This window comes from Rhodnius prolixus, unplaced genomic scaffold, assembly GCF_049639745.1.
Source record: "Rhodnius prolixus isolate KJV_2025 unplaced genomic scaffold, Rpr scaffold_7, whole genome shotgun sequence".
NCBI classification, from domain to species: Eukaryota; Metazoa; Arthropoda; class Insecta; order Hemiptera; family Reduviidae; genus Rhodnius; species Rhodnius prolixus.
In genome coordinates this window covers 24,529,102-24,547,275 of record NW_027411582.1, presented here as the reverse complement: position 1 = coordinate 24,547,275, position 18,174 = coordinate 24,529,102, and the positions used below count along the sequence as shown (strand labels likewise).

Here is an 18,174-nt window from a genome sequence, read left to right as displayed (position 1 = left end):
TTAAATTTATAGCATAGTTTGCCAAATATTCACAATAAATATAACCTAAATTTTCACGTAAAATGATAACTGAAAAAAGAAAATAAGGCTACCTCAATATTATTTCATTTAAACTGTCCGGGAAGACAGTTGTACAAAGAGTTGATCGTCAAAAAGTGCACCAGAAAAAGCGTAACATTGAAAAAACACCCAACTTTAACAATTTTTTTCTCTTTTTCTATAAAAGATAAAATTCCCAAATTTTCATTAAAATATAGGGCAAATCCTCCTTTATAAATGTAATTTTTTGCAACAACCCAGATCTAATAGGTTTTGAAAGTTGCCGAAAATGAGCAAAAAACAGCATTTTCAGAAAATGTTCTTGTTCTTGTTACCTTTTTTGTAAACAACGTAGCGCCTAAACGCGCAAACCGATTTTCATGAATGAGGTGTCATTCGATTCGGAATTTTATCGGTATAAAGGGCATGAAACTTATCTAAAATTTGCATTAATTTCTCTTTCTTTCAGTGATAAGTAAAAGTAAAGTAAAGTAAGTAAAGTAATCGCCTATTTTTTCAGGCGGGGCTTAACGTCCAACTGCCATTTACTAGGTGTCGTGGACGGAGGCGAATAGCAAACGTACTTTACTATTTCTCATTTAACCATTAAATAAAATCCAAGGCCTAAAGACCGGGAATCGAACCCAGTACCACAATGCATATTAGCTTTGCAGGTCTCGCCTCTTAACCCGCTCGGCTACCGTGGCGCCTCAGTGATAATAAATCACAAAAATAAAAAATATTTTAAAAATGAACTACCCAACTTACCCTCACCATACAAAGAATTATCCCTATTTTAATGGCGGCCAGGTTCATAGCTAGCATAAAACACTGTGTTAACTTTGTTACAATAAAATGAGAATTGATTAATGGGAATTAAGTACAGTCACTTCACTCTAAATAAAATTACCCGGATGGTTAATTAAGGCCTAAGTACACAGCCATTGAGAGAACTAAGTGAAATAATTAAACATTTATCAAAGTACGAAACTAGTTTATATTTTGTCGTCCAATTACCGTACTCTCTAATTATCTTTTTTTTTGCCTGAATATTTTAAAAATTAAATTTTCTTCATTTTAACTAACAAAATTCCCTTTTTTGTTTAATAATTTACAATTTGCAAAGTAACCATTTAATGACTACCTAATTTAGGGTCATTGTTGAGTTCGTATTTTTATATTATATTATTTTTTTGTAAAAGATCCGCAAGCTAGATTTTACGAAGAGTGGCTATTTAAATAACGAGACTATTGCTATAAAACATTTTATTTTAAATTTATACATATTTAGTTATTATCACCTTCAATATATATCCCTCCTCTATCCCTGCAACGCTCCATGCGAATTTACCATTGTTCGAAACAGTGCTGGAAGTCTTTTTCTGTCAGCTCCTACATGACGCTTGCCGCTTTTTTTTCACAGCTTCAACGGACTGGAAATAGTGTTCCATTCAATGAAAACAATTATAGTTGGTACTTTCAGGGAGTGAAGGGAAATATCGCTTTTTTCTTTGAATGTAAAAGGGAAATGCTGCATGTTTGGCTTTTCGTCTTTACAATCTCAAGAACCTACCTACAAACAGGAAATCGGAAAGACAAAAAAATGGTTTACTGTTACTATTGCATAAATAAGTGCATAAATAAGTAGAAGTATTTTTAATATTTTTCAACTTTTATATTATATTTTGTGAGCCATTAAATACCCATTTTTTTTTTAATTTATTTTGTAATTTACAATCTGTATAAATATACAATAAGTAAATAGGAGGTGAATGAGATGATCTGGTGCGGGAAGAGCAGGAGGAGAGAAGCTACCCAGCCGTAGCACTCTCTATAGGGGAGAGGAGATTGTGAGGAGGAGAATATGAGGAGGAGAGAGGAGAGATAGAGAATAATGACAAGGAAGTCGCGGGGCCACTGGCGATTCAGTCGGCGAGGAGTATTAGGGATGTCAGAGGAAGTGAGAGACTGTACTAGAGGATCAGAGCTAGTCGAGAGAGTAGTATGGAATTTTTGGTATTTAGTCTTGGCGAGTTGATCTATGAAGGGAATGTTGAGGTCGGTGTGAAGAGTGAGGTTAGTCACCGTAGAAAGGAGCGTCAGCTATCTATCGGAGGAGTTTTGACTGAAATGTTTGTACAGTCCGTATGTTTGTAGGTTTGGCTGAACCCCACAGCCTTAGTCCCGTGAGTCCACATAGGTTTGAGGATAGTACTGTATATTAATTGTTTGAGTTCAATGGGTAATTTAGAGCGTCGTCCAAGTAGTCTGTAAAGTAGTTTCGCACGTTTTGTCATTGCTTTGTCTCTTTTAAGACTAGTTTGTAAGTCCCAAGTAAGACGTTAGTCTATGAAGAGCCGCTAGGTCAGTAATGGCGAACCTATGACACGCGTGTCAGTGCTGACATGCGAGCTCATTTTTTGCATCTTCAAAGATAAAAAAATTCATAATTCAAATATTTGTCTTACTTACGTTAATAATAATTAATAATTTAATTCTGAATTGTTCAATTATATGTATAATGATTTACATATTTCATTGACACTTGATTTTGATATACGAGGGTCGTTTGAAAAGTCCGTGCAAAGTCAGAGAGATAGCACCACTGGCGCGTATTATCGAGGTTATGTTTAGTTAGTAGCATCTCTTGAAAGAACACACACCAAGTTTCTGCCAGATCGGTCTATTTCTTTGTGTTTGGCATTCGTTTGAATCGAGGAAGTCGAGTGATTTTCAAAAAATGGACGAAAAAGAATTTCGTGTGTTGATTAAACACTACTTTATGAAAGGCAAAACGCCTCAGGAGACTAAAGAGAAGCTTGATAAACATTATGGTGACTCTGCACCTTCGATTAGAACAGTTTATAAGTGGTTTCAAAATTTTCGGAGTGGCCATATGGGCACAAGTGACGCTGAACGTTCTGGACGCCCTGTTGAGGTTACTACTCCAGAAATTATTGATAAAATCCATGATATGGTGATGGATGACAGAAGAGTGAAGGTGCGTGAGATTGCTAGTGCTGTGGGCATCTCGAATGAACGGGTACATAATATTTTGCATCAACATTTGGACATGACAAAGCTATCCGCAAGATAGGTGCCGCGATTGCTCACGCTTGACCAAAAACGAAATCGTGTGAAGTGTTGCAAAGACGGTTTGCAGCTGTTCCAGAAGAATCCGCATGACTTTAAGCGTCGTTTCGTCACTGTGGATGAAACATGGATACATCACTACACTCCTGAGACCAAAGAACAATCTAAACAATGGGTTACCAAGGGGGAATCTGCGCCAAAAAAGGCGAAGACCGTTCCTTCGGCCGGAAAGATTATGGCGACTGTCTTTTGGGATTCGCAAGGAATAATCCTCATCGACTATCTATACATATGTATCTAACCTCACCATACAACCACAAAATCCCTTTCGTCAAAGGTATTGCTTGCTAAAACTGATTTTCTCAAATTCATCATTCCTCTACATCAGCTCATCCTAATCCTTTAAATCGGAACACCTATCCACTTCCGCTTTGCCAGAATAATCCTCTAAGGTGATTAAAGAGAAGATGGCCACAGCGATCTACTCTCATCTTAAGAGCAGCATAATAAGCGTCTCCACTCAATATTACTGACATTGTGTTATCATGTACCACAATTATTTATTGCAACAATTGTTGCAGTTGAAATCTTCAAGATTTAAAAAAAATAAAAAAATTGTGTAATTTTGAAATGGTATAATTTCAAATTACATCAATTTATTCATTCAAATGAACTCCGTAAATTTATTTTTATACATATAAAGAAAACAATAACCAATACTAACTTATTAACTTAAAAAATTAAAATAACCTCTCTGGGGGTTAAAATAATTATTTACCAACAGAAACATGCTGAGAATTCTCTTTTAAGGGTAATTACAGAGCAGAAACTTACCTACTAATAATGTTCTGTAATGGATGGAGGCTGTATGGACTAAAGTAGTAGATCCACCACAGTCTGGCCTAAAGCCAGCTCTGTCGTACTATGTAAAAGGGAAAAATATATGTTCTTCTAATGATGAAAGCAAATGGAGGAAGATGAATGAGGTAGATTAAAATCTGCCATCTAATTCCTGCAATATTTTATTCTAAATAAATATTTAGAATTGTTATAAAGAATAAGGAGAGTAAAAAACACAAGAAATTTGAATAATATTTCATGTAAAAACTTCTGGACTATCTCAAATTGTTAGACATGATCTCTGAGAATTATTAGAATGTTTCTACGAGTATATCATTTCTCAACACTGTAAACACAATCTGAAATGACAAAACGTACGAAACTACTTTACAGACTACTTGGACGACACTCTAAATTGACCATTGAACTTAAACGCTTAATATTACAGTACTATCCTCAAACCTATGTGGACTTACGGGACTAGAGCTGTGGGGTTCAGCCAAACCTACAAACAAACGGACTGTACAAGACATTTCAGTTAAAACTCTTCCGACAGATAGCTGACGCTCCTTTCTACGGTGACTGACCTCACTCTTCACCACGACCTCAACATCCCTTTTAAAGACCAACTCGCCAAGACTAAATACCAAAAATTCCACACTACTCTCTCGACTAGCTCTAATCCTCTTGTACATCTCTCGCTTCCTCTGACATCCCTAATACTCCTTGCCGACTGAGTCGCCAGTGGCCCCGCGACTTCCTTTGCAGTCTGAAGACCTAAACGTCATCCTTCTCCTATAGAGAGTGCTACCGCTGGGTAGCTTCTCTCCTCCTGCTCTCCTTCCGCACCAGTTCATCATACTCATCATATTTACTGATTGTGTACGTGTATACAGATTGTAAATTACTAAATAAATAACATTTGTTAGGCTTTCAAATTATATTTAAATATTTTTTAAAGAAGTTTTTTTATAGAAGTTTTGTGTAAGTGTTAAATATAAATGATCAAAATATAAGTTACAGCGTTTTACAAAAATAAAAAAATCATTTGCATACTACAGTTCCGATTGATTTAAAAAGAGTTCTGCTAAACGGAAAGAATAGAATGGGTGCCGGATTTTGTGACCTGTAAAGATTCTGTTGTAACATCACAGCCCATAGGTAAGTAAAGTAGAAGGCGCCATTGTGGGCGAAAGGTTAGAGACGACGCTTGTTAAACGAATGTGTAATGTGATAATGGGTTCGAAGGGTTCGATATATGGCTGGCTACCACTGGGCAGAGACAGCCGAAGGAGTTCATTAGAGGCTATTCGCCAAGGCTGACTGCAGAATTAATCCGTCAAGGCCGTAGGGCTGTAAGGATAATTGTAGGCCTATTAACTGGGCCACTGCAGGCTTAGAAAACACATGCATCGCATGGGCCTTTGTAGGTTCTGTCAGGAAGAGGAGGAAACGGCACTGCACGTGTTGTGTCAGTGTGAAGGACTGGTCTGGCTAAGGATGTTACTTCTCGGGGAGGAAAAACCAAGGCCTGTGAGCTTTACCCAAGAGTCGCTCACCAGCATTAAGAATCTAATTAAACGAGGGCGAGCTCTATATTGGGGGAGCCACAATAGATCCATAGGGGTTGCAGTGGCGTAGGCCTTGAGACCGCCCCACTAGAACCTTATCTTATCTTATCGTAGGTACTACGGTCATCTTCAGGGCTTATGCTTGTTGACAATTATAAACACACTGTAAAAAAATATATTGTAATTGTCAATAGCATAAGCTACGAAGATAACCTAGTCCCTAGGTTGAAAACTCGGCAAAAATACAAAAATAATAATAATGCCTGAGAATTGGCAATACTCTTTCTTTCTTCTGGATAATCTGAGATGTTAATACGCCATTATGCTATAAATATAAGTACATGGAGATTCATCATGTTACTAGCTAGTCTACCCAGATGCAACAACCATATTATAACGTTAGGTGTGCACATTATTTACGCAAAAAGAAAAAGAACATTTGGTTGAACTTTACATTCTGCTATAAAAGCCATGTAGCTTGCATGAACATTCTATCTTTAAGTAAAGCTTACCAGTTCAATGAAAATAAAAAAAAATTGTTATAGCTATCTATGTAGCCGTGGTGCACACATTCTTTCCGGGATGTAAGGCATCTAAAAAGCACTTTCCCTTTACATCATGAGATTTAAGAGAGAACTTTCACATTCTGGTTATTGCTTGAGAGATATTTTGTTGTATTTCTTTTCTTTTTTTTTGGTCTTTGCAAACAACAAAACGGCCTCTTTATTTCTGGTGTCTAAATATAATACATTTTCATTGTTGACTTGTTTTTTACTGCTTTGCAATAAACCCATTTATTTTGCGAATGTGAGAGACACTAGGAAAAACTGAGGTCTACATATCGCTTAACCCAATTATGATTCCGAATCGATGTTTTTAACGTAAACAGTTCCTAAAAAAAAAAAAAAAAGCTAGTAAAAACAAATGAAGACTTCATAAGCTTGCATTTGCAAATATTTTGACATAAATTTTATACAATTTTTTAGAATTTGAACATTCCGCGTATTTGTTTTAAAAACATACTAATGTTAAATATAGTTGTAGATGACTCCAAGATGGCCTTTGGTACCGGAGCTGGAGTGTATGGGGTTAAACCTGAGGTAATCATTGAGAGAGCTCTTGGGAGATATGCCACCATCTTCCAGGCCGAGGTCTTTGCTATCAAAACTTGCGCTGAGGAAAATCTGCAAATGAATCCTAGAAAAAGAGAGATCTGCATCTTTTCGGACAGTCAAGCTGCACTGAAGGCCCTTACTTCCTTCAGAACTACCACTTCCTTGGTTTGGGAATGTAAAAAGGCCCTAGAACAACTATAATGTTCGGCCCGGCACAATAAAGTTCGGCTGGAATGGGTGCCGGGTCATGTGGGGATTAAGGGGAATGAGTTAACAGTTCAACTGGATAGGAATGGAGCTAGTACTCCTTTCATTGGCCCAGAACCAGTCCTGGGTGCAGTTCCTGAGGCTCTCAGAGACTGGGATCTGGAGAGAACATGAAAAGTACTGGGTGATGTTTCGTGGGGTCAAAGCACGGCAAGAGTGTCATGCCCTTGTTGTGTAAACAAAGAACCAAAGAGACTCTAGACTTGGGCAGAAATCAGATTACCCTGGTTACAGGCCTATTCACAAGGCACGGCAGGTGCAGGAAGCACCTGCACACAAGATAGGGCTTATTAGCTGGGAACCGTTGTGTGCAGATTGTGTCAGGAAGAGGAGGAGACGGCCTCTCACCTGTTGCTCGATTGTGTTGCATTCGAGAGACTGCGCTACGATATCTTTGGAACTTTGAGACAGAAGGAGATTGTAGCGCAAAAAGAACTGGTAGGGAAGGGACAGTCCTCAACTTCTTTAGTAGAGGAGGTTTCATCTATTAGACTCAAAGGGGAAGGCACAATAAGCCTCTCGTGGCTGTGGTGCCGTGGGGCATGGGTCTAAAATCTAAAATATAGTTGTAAGTTGAACTTCACCATCAGAACTGCCATAAAATATATATATTTATTTAAAAAATAATAATTAATTATGATAGTAAAATGTAATTGGATAACACTGGGTAACCTCTCCACTCTGAGTGTGTTATAAAGCAATAAATGCGATGATTGTAACCAAGAAACCCAATTTAAGGCACGTCACTTTCGTAAATGAGGTTAGCGTCCATAGTTTTTTGTTCCAGTAAACTGCCAGCATCCGGACAGTATCTTTCCCTCTCTCATTAAAGGAAACCCTGTCAATCACCAGACAGTTAGCTATAAGAAGCTCCTAGAAAGAGAAAACCTAAAAAGGTCGGCAGCTGGATTTGAACTAGAGATCGCTCTGAGGGAATTCAGTAACCAACAGCAAACAATGGTGTGTTTTCAAACCCAGATTTTGTCTTTTTTATTTTTCATAATTTGTTATTTTTTTTTAATTCCGTAAGTTGATAACAATTTTTTACATCTTCTTTGAATTTCTCTAATTGTTCTTTGTTTTTTCGATCCATAAGTGTAAAAGCATTATCCAGTTCTTTGTAAAAACTACCATTACTTGCCACATCCTTCATTACCTTCTTAAGATGTTCACTTGATGTATTAACTAGGACATCTTTCATTATTTCTCTGTAACCCAACCAGCAAAAAATATTTAGTAATACTCACATAAATATGCATATATGTAGTACAATACAAATTGAAAATAACAGACAAAATGCAATAGGTAACCAGTTTATTAACTACGCAATATAACTGGAATTTCCAAAAAAATATAGCTACCAATTCTACCAATAACAGGGGACAATATCAGTGCCTAAATAAAGGTAAAATTTAACCTCTCAACGATGTATTAGTTTAGGAGAAAATTAAGGACAAACTTTTCGTAGTTTTAAACAAGCCTAGATTTCAAATTTCAATATCTTGCTCCACATTCATCAAATCATAAAGAAAACTTACACAAATGTAGAAAATATCAGTGCCTATAAACGGTTAAAATTTAAACCATATCGATGTATTAGTTTAGGAGAAAATTGAGGTCGAACTTTTCATTGTTTTAAACAAGCCTAGATTTCAAATCTCAATATCTCGCTTCACATTCATCGAATCATAAAGAAAACCTACACAAATGTAGACAATATCAGTCTCTATAAACAGTTAAAATTTAAACCATATCGATGCATTAGTTTACGAGAAAATTGAGGTCGAACTTTTCATTGTTTTAAACTAGCCTAGATTTCAAATCAGAATATCTCGCTCCACATTCATGGAATCATAGAGAAAACCTACACAAATGTAGATAATATCAGTCTCTATAAACGGTTAAAATTTAAACCATATCGATGCATTAGTTTAGGAGAAAATTCTGGGTAATCTTTTCACAGTTTTAGACGGGCCTAGAACTTCACTACAATTAGTATACAATATCAGTATTTTGGATACTTTGATTCAGAAAAGTGATGCTGCAACTCTAGCTAAAGCGTCCTAAACCAATCAAACAAGAAGTAAAATGTAAATTTAGTTAAATGTAATTTAGTCAAGAAGTAAATTGCATTTCTATATTTTATTGCATTTTAATATGTTTGCGTTATGTTCGTGAAAAATATATGTAAATTAGTTTTAAATTATTTTTGCAGTTTTTTGGGGAAACAAATAAATTAGGTAAATACTATATTTTTTATTAAGTAAAGGTAATTTTTAGCTAAAACTGAAGATAGAAATAGTTATTTATTTAACAAGTGTGGAAAGTAGTACTTTTCCTCACGCAAGGCAGGGTTTGCACGCACGAGCGAGCGAAGCGAGGCGATATTTACACTCGAGTTGAATATTATATTTTTTCTGCAACCATTAGGGTTATTAACTAAAAAAAAACTAAACAGGAATCACTAGAATCCATTTTCAATTTCTATAAGGTAACACTATAACCTTTTTAACTGTTATAATTAAAAATATCTAATTATTTATTAAAGTATTATTTTTATTTCTATATTCCTTTCAATTTTTATTTTATTTTTTAATATTCGTTTTTTAATTATTTAGTTACGTTAAATAAGCTTATTAGAGTTTTACAGAAAATATTTAATAACAAAACTTCTTATATCAAGGAAGCACAATAAAGTTTTTCCACTCACTAGTGAGGAAAGTGACACTAATGGGAATTTTTCCCCACTAGTGTGGTAAAGTTTGGCATTACACAGCTGATTTTAATTGAGTACTGAGAACATTCCTACATGGTTGCAGACAAGTAGTATTTTATTTGACTAGGCAATTGTAATTACAACAGGAAGGAACAGTATTTTAATATCTTTTGACAAAGAAACTTCTCTCCAACAATAAAATATATTTTTTCGGCATCTTGTCTGTGGTTTTGTGTAAACATTTCTGGAATGTGGCCTCCACACTGGTTAACCAACCGTTGGAATTTTTTCATATAAAACTTGTAAGAAATGTTTCAAAAGATTTCAGGTATTTTTGCTGCGCTTCTTTTTTATTTTATTTTGTCTTATATTTTAATATTCCTAGATATTATGAGTTTAGAGGACATCCTAGTGGAAGCGACATACATATTGTTTCAAGAACTTTGTTCAACCTGGAAAGCTCATTTTAAATGTGCATCTATGGAATTTTGTTCGCTTCAACAGTGTTACCACATTTCATTCTAAAAGTATTTCAAGTTTTCCCTAAAGGGAAATTTAGTTATTAATATTAGTATTATTTTTATCTCCTTTCTGTAACCTTTCTTTGTATACAGCAGTTTATAATAATTATCTGTACTTTATTTATACTAGTAAGTTATCTTGTCAAGTATAAGAACCAGCCAGGGTTTCACTTCAGTATTATCTTTAAAGATATTGCAAAATAGTACTATTGATTATTTATATCCAATTTTCATTTTCATTGTCTTAAGAATTAGGAACTGATATTCAGGAAGCTTTTTTTTTTTTTGTAAAATAATTTCAAATAGGTATACGAGGTGTGGCTATTAAATAACGAGACTGATGCTGCTACAGAAGAATTATGCATGCGCCAAATCCTAACGACCGACAGGTGTGCAGTGTAAAGCCTTCTCTTTCGATTGCAGCGTCTCACGTGTTTGTAGAGAAATCTGTCTGACCGGAACCGTCGTTTGTGTAAGAGGTGTTAGTTTCGTTTTGCGCGAAAACATGATACTACACATGTAGTAGAGCAACGAATTGTCGTGAAATTTCACATCAAAACTTGGTAAAACCGCTACTGAAACTTGATCTTTTATTAAAAGAAGTTTATGACGATGAATGTTTATAACATGCGCAAGTTTTTGAGTGGTTCAAGCGTTTCCAAGATTGCCGCGAGAAGACATCGGAGATGATGACCGCCCTTCCACGTCTAAAACGGATGAAAATATCGATTATAATTAATCAACATTACTACCGGTGAGGTGCTTGCTCAACTCCGTGAAAGAGTAAAGAAAAAACGACCCGATTTGTGGAAGAACAAGTCACGGGGTTCTCCATCAAGACAACAGCGCCGGCTCATACTGCATTGTCTGTCAAGAACAGTTTCTAGCCAAGTACAACATCCCAGTTTTTAGGGCCATCCGCCTTATTCGCCTGACCTGGCTACATGTGACTTTAGCTCTGTTCCCCCAAAGTCAAATCTGCATTAAAAGGAAAGGATTTCAGTCCAGTTGAAGCTGTGAAAGAAAAAGCGGCACGCGTCATGCAGGAGCTCACAGAAAAAGACTTCCAGCACTGTTTCGAAAAATGATAAATTCGCATGAGCGTTGTAGGGATAAGGGAGAGGTGTATATTGAAGGTAATAATAACTAAATATATATAAATTTAAAATAATTTTTTTTATAGCAACAGTCTCGTTATTTAATAGCCACACCTCGTACAAAAAAAATATTCTTCTAGGCTGGAATGTTCGTAATAATAATAAATAAATAAATTGGTTTAATCAAAATTAATACCAGCATTTGAGAATTAAACTAGATAATTTTAAAGTAACGTAATGTAAATAACATGGCCGACACTGTTAAAGAGGTGGTGAAACAAAATATAGTTATTAACAGAAACAGTTTAATATCGGGCCCAAAAATTTATGAAAAACAACATACAAAACTGTTATTTGGGGAGGAGAGAGGGTTTTTAAGAGGGGAAATTGCACAGGATTGTGTTGTGGAGGGGGTGAATGGAATGGTTTAAAAGGAGGTTATTTTGACCAGTTTAGTGTAGCTAAAAATAGAAATGTGTGAAGAGATAAGGAATTATTTAATCAGTTGTCTACTTTCAACTGAGATAAAAACTAATTATATTTATGTTAATGGCAAGTTTTAAGGCAAGATATGAATTCATACAAATTCAAAGACGCTGCATCTACGAAGTGTCATACCTTAATTAGCTTTACCTGTTAGATAAGGTAAAACAAACGCACTAATTTAATTTACCAGTCTAAAATTAATTTAGGAATCCTAACTGAGTTCAAAAGCATTTTAATTAATTAAGATCTGAATAGAACAAAGCTCTCGATTCTTAAATGGATTTAAACAAAATTAATTCATCAGAATTCCTTATAATTATAGTGATATAAAAACCTAGTCTACTTTCAATTATTGTAATTAGTACAATTCTAATTTAAAAAAAATTCCTACAAGCATAGTTTTATTTTTAATATACATCCATCTTTAATGGTGCTTGGTTGGAAAATTATATCCAACAAAATGGTAAGATGGTTTAATCTGCAAGAGTTCAATTGCAGTGTTGAACAACAACGCCACTGAATTAAACGTTGTTACCTCTAGACAATCTTGGTCGTCTTTTATGTTCGTTGATTAAACTTTAGGCCTACTTGAAGTTCGCAAAAATTTATCTTTGTTTTCAAAAAGAATATTGTTAAAAGTTAGGTTAGTACTCATTCATTTCGATTAACTTTGTTCCATGTTTTTTGTTTTTTCGTTGCAAGAGATTTGCGATAATTTTGCATAATTACATGAATCATTTTTTAAATTTATATTTTAAAGAGGAACTTTAAATTTAAGGTGGTTCTGGGAGTGCTGATAAGTAAATATCTGTTCGCTGGGATCTGAAAATAAATCCAGTATATGTATATTTGACTGTTCAATTTATGTACGTTGCAGCAACTAATAGAATTTTCAGAATCCGTGCATTTACTCTAGTAGTAAGTTCTTGACAAGTATTTTTACCAAGATGTTTTAATTAATGTTGTAAATTAAATTAAAGTAATCATCTATTTTCTACAGGCGGGGCTTAACGTCCAACTACTAATTATGTGTCGTGGGCGGGGGATGGTAGCTCATACTTTACTATAAACAATTTTTTTCTAACAAATAAAAAGTAGTCATACGCGGGATTCGAACTGGTGACCTTCCTCACATGAAGCCATGCTCTTGACCACTAGACCAACACTCTCCCCTGAATTTTAGGTATAAAAAGTATTATTGGTGAAGAATAGAATACAATAGCTATTTAAGAAATAAAAATGATTGTACTTTCTTGAGAATAAATCAGTAGAAAAAGAGAAAAAAATAATATTATCAAACCATACTTACATGCACTTAGTGAAAGAAGTAAATAAATAGTGGTATGCATTAGTGCCTAACTTCTGTAGATACATTAAGCCTAAATCTTCTACACATTCCTTAGCCTTCTTCCCTTTTTGTAAACTAATTTTCAAAGTTTCATCTACTATTAATAATTTGGCTTCAATTAATGATTTTGCACCTTTATATAGAATTTTTCTTTCCGCATTTCTTAATTTTACAATCGCTTTATTATTTGGAAAAGTTATAGCCTGAAAAAAAAATTAAACGTTAATTAAGAAGAAAGATCATAAAATTTTACTTACAAATAGCAAAGAAATAAATAGATAAATTTGTATAATATATCTGATGGACAAAATTAACGCACCATTTAATTTATTTAGTTAAAAAATTATTATTTAATGAGATGATGGGTATATTTTTTTAAAAAATTATTTAATAAACATTTTCTCTTTAAATGGCTGATTTTTACAACCAAACCTGTTTTTGTAGGAAAAATATTAATTAACCTTAATTTATATTTATAATAAAATATAAAATAATAAGTTATTCTGATAAAAAAAACTGTTTATTTTTTATAAATATAAAATAAATAATAAAGTATTGTAAATTGATTTTTTAAATAATTTAAGGCTCGAGCATTGACAAAGTAATTAATAATAATGGAATGAGACAATTATAAACAGGTTATTTTTATCTCTGAGTTTTAAAACCAACATATAATAGAAATAATAAATAACTACACATAATATCGAATCAGTTAAAAGGGAACAACCTAAAACTCAATTCATAATATTCAATTTAATGTTATTGTTGTACATATAAATAATGTGTAAACAAAGTTTAGAATGAATAACAGTGGGGAATTTAGAAAAATGAAAAATTCACAGATAATTGATAATTCAATTCAGTAAAATGTTGTTTCTGGCTGTTCTTGGCTTCTAAGTTCGTTTTAAATTATAGCTAATGGAATAATAGTTCTATTAGTAGATTTTATTGAATGTTATTAATATTCTAATTCACTGTAAACACCGAAATCATTATTCCGCAAATAAGTTTTAGATTAATATTATTACATGTAATAAAATATTTATAAATCTAAAGTAATTATATTTAAAAAAAACATTTACCCGAACGGAGGTAGTTATAGCTTCGTTGGACTCAGTTTGTAAGTTAGAATCCCCTGAGATGAACAACTGTAACACAAACCAAATAATATAGTTCGACTTTAAATTAAATAGGGGCCTATTAAAATCCTTGGCTCTTGGTAAAAATCATTTACAATTTCAAGGCAAAATCTCTTTACATACAAAATTAATGGAGTAAGGAATTTTAATTAAAAAGGTGTTGGTCTAGTGGTCATGAGCGTGGCTTTGTGAGTGGGAGATTCCCATTTCGAATCCTGCGTCTAGCTACTTTTATTGTAAAGTATGTTGCTTCAGCCTCCAGTCCACGATACCTAAATACGTAGTTGGACGTTAAGACCACTTTCAACACTTTACATGTATGCCCGTGGTAGCCAATCCCAGCTACGAACCACCCGCTACAAGATGTAGTACGAGTATTTCCCATCTAGGAAAAAGCTTAGACAATGCAGAAAGAGCTCCCAAACAATCAAACGATGCTATCAATGGTTCCCTTAATTGGGACCATCATAAAGGTAATTTATTCGGATAAATTTTAGTTATAATTTTTTTTTTTTTTTTTTGGCGCATCAACATCTGAGGTTATTAGCGCCCGGAGCTTTTTCCAGTGCACTGCCGGCCTCCGGACAGTGTTCTCTCGTTACAGACAACACTGTCCATCACCGGACAGTGAGCTGTAAGAAGCTCCTAGGAAGAGAAAATCTAAGGGTCAGCTGCTGGATTCGAACCCGGGACCTCCGCGTGGGAGTCCAGTATGCTAACCTCATAGCTAATCCCTTCCCTAGTTATAATTATTATTCTAAAATTTACCATTCGTGCTAATAAATAATTACATACTAATTAAATACATGCATCGAAAATTAAGTTATACCATGTCAATTAGTGTACAATTATTGAATCAATAAATAATTAAAGTATTAATTTTAATACAAACCATAAAGCAAACATCTAAGATAAGGTTAAACATACATTAACTTATATTCAACTTAGCGTGGGCTTATTTAGGAATAGACTGGCAATAGAATATTTCAATGAATAGCGTGTATATACTATAATATTGTTTTGTAACTCTAACCGCACAATGCGTTAAATCTACAATATATTTAGTACATGTTACAGCTAACAGAGTACACCACATGTTTGTTATCCACAATAAATTTTGCTAAAAAGGTTAATTTGCATCTGTTTATGAAATGGACACGATATTCAACTAAGTTTATTGTTTAATACTCTAGAGCGCACTAGTGGTAACTGTATACTTAGTGAACTGTTCACTTAGTGGAATACATTAAATTCAACTACAGGTATTTTTAGTCAAATCTCATTATTTATGAAGGACTGGTTTACACGAGACGACGACAATTGTTACCAAATTTATGAATACATTTATTCCTAACAATGAATTTTAATGCACTAAACGGTGTGAATGACTTTCATAAAATATCTGAAATTTTGTAGAATGCAATTTAAATCCATAGCCTACCATAAAATTTAGAAAGTAACTACTTTAAAATTCTAAATATCTTATAAGTTCACTCCAGAATAACTTAATAATCAAGTTTTCCTGCAAAATGTTTTAAATAAAAATGAAAAATAAATTAAAAATGTTACTTTAAATTTAAAAAAAAAGTTGGAAAACCTCCTTAAAACTTTAAAAGTACTGTACTTTTAAAATCTTTTTTAAAAATTTGGGATTTCCTTTAAAGTATGGGATAAATTTGGCCATTTTCATTAATTATTTTTAATTTTCTCTTGCTGTCTACTTAACATGGGTTTTAGATATATTATAACAGATTAGCTATGCGGCTAGCGTATTGGATTCACCACGCGAAGGTCCCGGGTTCGAATCCTGCTGCTAGACCTTACAGTTTTCTCTACCTTGGAGCTTCTTACTGGTGATGGACCGTATTGTCTACAACGAGAGAACACTGTCCGGAGGCCGACCTTGTACTGAAAAACAAGCTCCGGGCGCCAATAACCTCAAATGTTGACGCGCCATAAATTTAAAGAAAGAGATATTACAAAAATATTAATATTAAAAGCGAATAACCAAAAAAATTACTCACCTTACATTTACTTAGGGAAATGCTAAGCAAAGATGGTGGACAAATACACAAATTGAACACGACTTTGCTACAGTTCAAAATAAGATTAATAAATACACTGTAGCAATAAAATGTTTGTAAACTTCATGTCTTTGAAAACAAATAGTTCATGAAATAAAGATTTTTGGAACAAAAGCAAAAGATTTTTTTATAAAAAAGTGAAGCTTGGGGCATTGAGGGCACCTCTTTGATGGTCGAAAGGTTGACAAAAAAAAAAAAAAAATAAACACTGTTATTTATTCTATTAACTCGCACATCTGGTTAGACAAAATGAGAATTAAGTTTACGTTGCTGAGTCTATCTACAATGGCAGATAGAATATTCAGTCCAAAGTACTGCATAAACACAAAGCTAACTAAATCTAGTTTCAATTTCCGTTGCTTTTTTTTTTTTGCGCTTCCGTGGTTTAATCTATAAAGCCTTTGTTTTTCCCATACGACTATTATAGGCTGCTGGTAGTACCAAATACATAAAACGTTAATTTTCCAAAAACATTGAAACGTGCGAACAAATAACTAGACAGTGGATACTTAGAATATGAAGAATGATGTGACCTAATTAGAAGACGCATAGCTACTCCCACAAAAGGAGACCACGTTGTAACTTCTCAAGATAGAATAATAATTAATGATGAAATCTTCTTTACATTCTACAGATTCTAAGTATTCAAATTTGGCTAGAAAAGCCTAAATAGTCTGGATACCAACTAATTAATATTTAGAACAATGTATACGTACTACTACTGAGGATACCAAGAAAGTTAAAATCAACATGTCTACCTGACTGTTCATTGTTGTGACTGAAACTTAACAATTTTTCCCCCTACAGTTCTGTCACTATGTTTAAACAGTTGTTACACTTTGTTTACCTTCTTGAGAAAACAATATTTATATATAAATATTTGCTTTGAAATTTTACAATCACGTAAACATTCCTCTACTGCATATTTTATTTGTCCATATTGCGAGAATAATAGTTTTATGTGTTTTTTTAATGGAAAATTGTGATTAAATTTATTCTTATTTATTATTATATTGTGACGAAGTGACCTTGGCGCCGACTCCTTGGAGGGGATGGAGCCTATGGTTCGTTTGGGGGGCCGCTGGGTAAGTCCAGACTTTACCTGGGCCAGACAGAAAGGCCTAGATTATTCTGGGAGTTTCTTCCTCAATACTTAATGTTTTCTTCAACCAATTATTTCTTTTAATTTCAGCTTCCAACTGGATCTATTCCCGGATATCCTTTTTTTACTCAGTCCTACCAATATTCCGCAGCAGGGTAGCCAACTATGGAGGCACAAATAGTTGTAACAATAGTTGAACTCCTCCGGCCAGTAAAACTTCAATATTAAGCATTAATCATAGCTTTACATTAATCGGGATAATTGTAGGTCTTCTGAAGGTCGCTGCTGAGTAAATAATAGTATACATGCTTCGTATTGATCTCTCCAACTTGTGGTCTAGATTTAATAGAAACACAAAGAATGCATTCTATTGGAAGTTTTACTTTATTTATATTTAAGGCACGTCCAAGATCTGAGGTTATTTGGCACCCAGAGCTTTTTTTTCCCAGTGCACTGCCTGTCTCCGGACAGTGTCCTGTCGTTACAGACAAAATCTAAGGGCGCCTGCAGCTGGATTCAAACCCGGGATCTTCGCATGGGAATCCAATATGCTAACCGCTAATATTTTTTTAGTATTTTCTGTTTAGTTAGATGAAAGAAATGTCGTGCCCCTAGCTGTTCATTTAAGACTCTTAAGATCGAGTATACAGGACTAAAGTAGTGCTACAAAAGGATGCCAAAAACAAGCTTGTTTGGCAGTTTAGAATGCGATGATGGAATTTGTATTTCTAAACAGTTCTATGGGAGTTAATTACA

General features: G+C 34.0%; 2 protein-coding genes across 8 annotated transcripts in view; one reads left to right on the top strand and one right to left on the bottom strand.

Moving 5' to 3' along the window:
* The window catches only part of LOC141447239 (vascular endothelial growth factor receptor 1-like), a 534,132-nt gene that overhangs the window by 269,057 nt on the left and 246,901 nt on the right, over positions 1-18,174 (top strand). The window lies entirely within an intron of this gene.
* LOC141447234 (uncharacterized) lies at positions 1,349-17,100 on the bottom strand. Of its 3 annotated transcripts, none has more exons than XM_074114550.1 (4): positions 17,033-17,100; positions 14,176-14,241; positions 13,055-13,296; positions 1,349-1,472 (listed from the first exon to the last, which is right to left on the bottom strand). In XM_074114550.1, the coding sequence occupies exons 1-4, from the start codon at positions 17,084-17,086 to the stop codon at positions 1,457-1,459; spliced, it is 378 nt and encodes a 125-aa protein (XP_073970651.1). In that variant the 5' UTR covers positions 17,087-17,100; the 3' UTR covers positions 1,349-1,456. The 3 variants fall into 3 exon arrangements, with proteins under 3 accessions (XP_073970651.1, XP_073970649.1, XP_073970650.1); XM_074114548.1 differs by lacking the exon at positions 1,349-1,472 and adding an exon at positions 7,889-8,133; XM_074114549.1 differs by lacking the exons at positions 1,349-1,472; positions 17,033-17,100 and adding exons at positions 7,889-8,133; positions 15,125-15,198.

Bases quoted from the DNA above. Each gene is read 5' to 3' on its own strand.
- LOC141447234 (XM_074114548.1), bottom strand. From the start codon at position 17,086: ATGAACAGTCAGGTAGACATGTTGATTTTAACTTTCTTGGTATCCTCA. The intron at 14,242-17,032 runs GTACGTATACAT...TTTGTGTTACAG, and splicing joins TCTTGGTATCCTCAGTAGTA to TTGTTCATCTCAGGGGATTC. The intron at 8,134-13,054 runs GTAAGTATGGTT...GTTGGGTTACAG, and splicing joins ACTTCTTTCACTAAGTGCAT to AGAAATAATGAAAGATGTCC.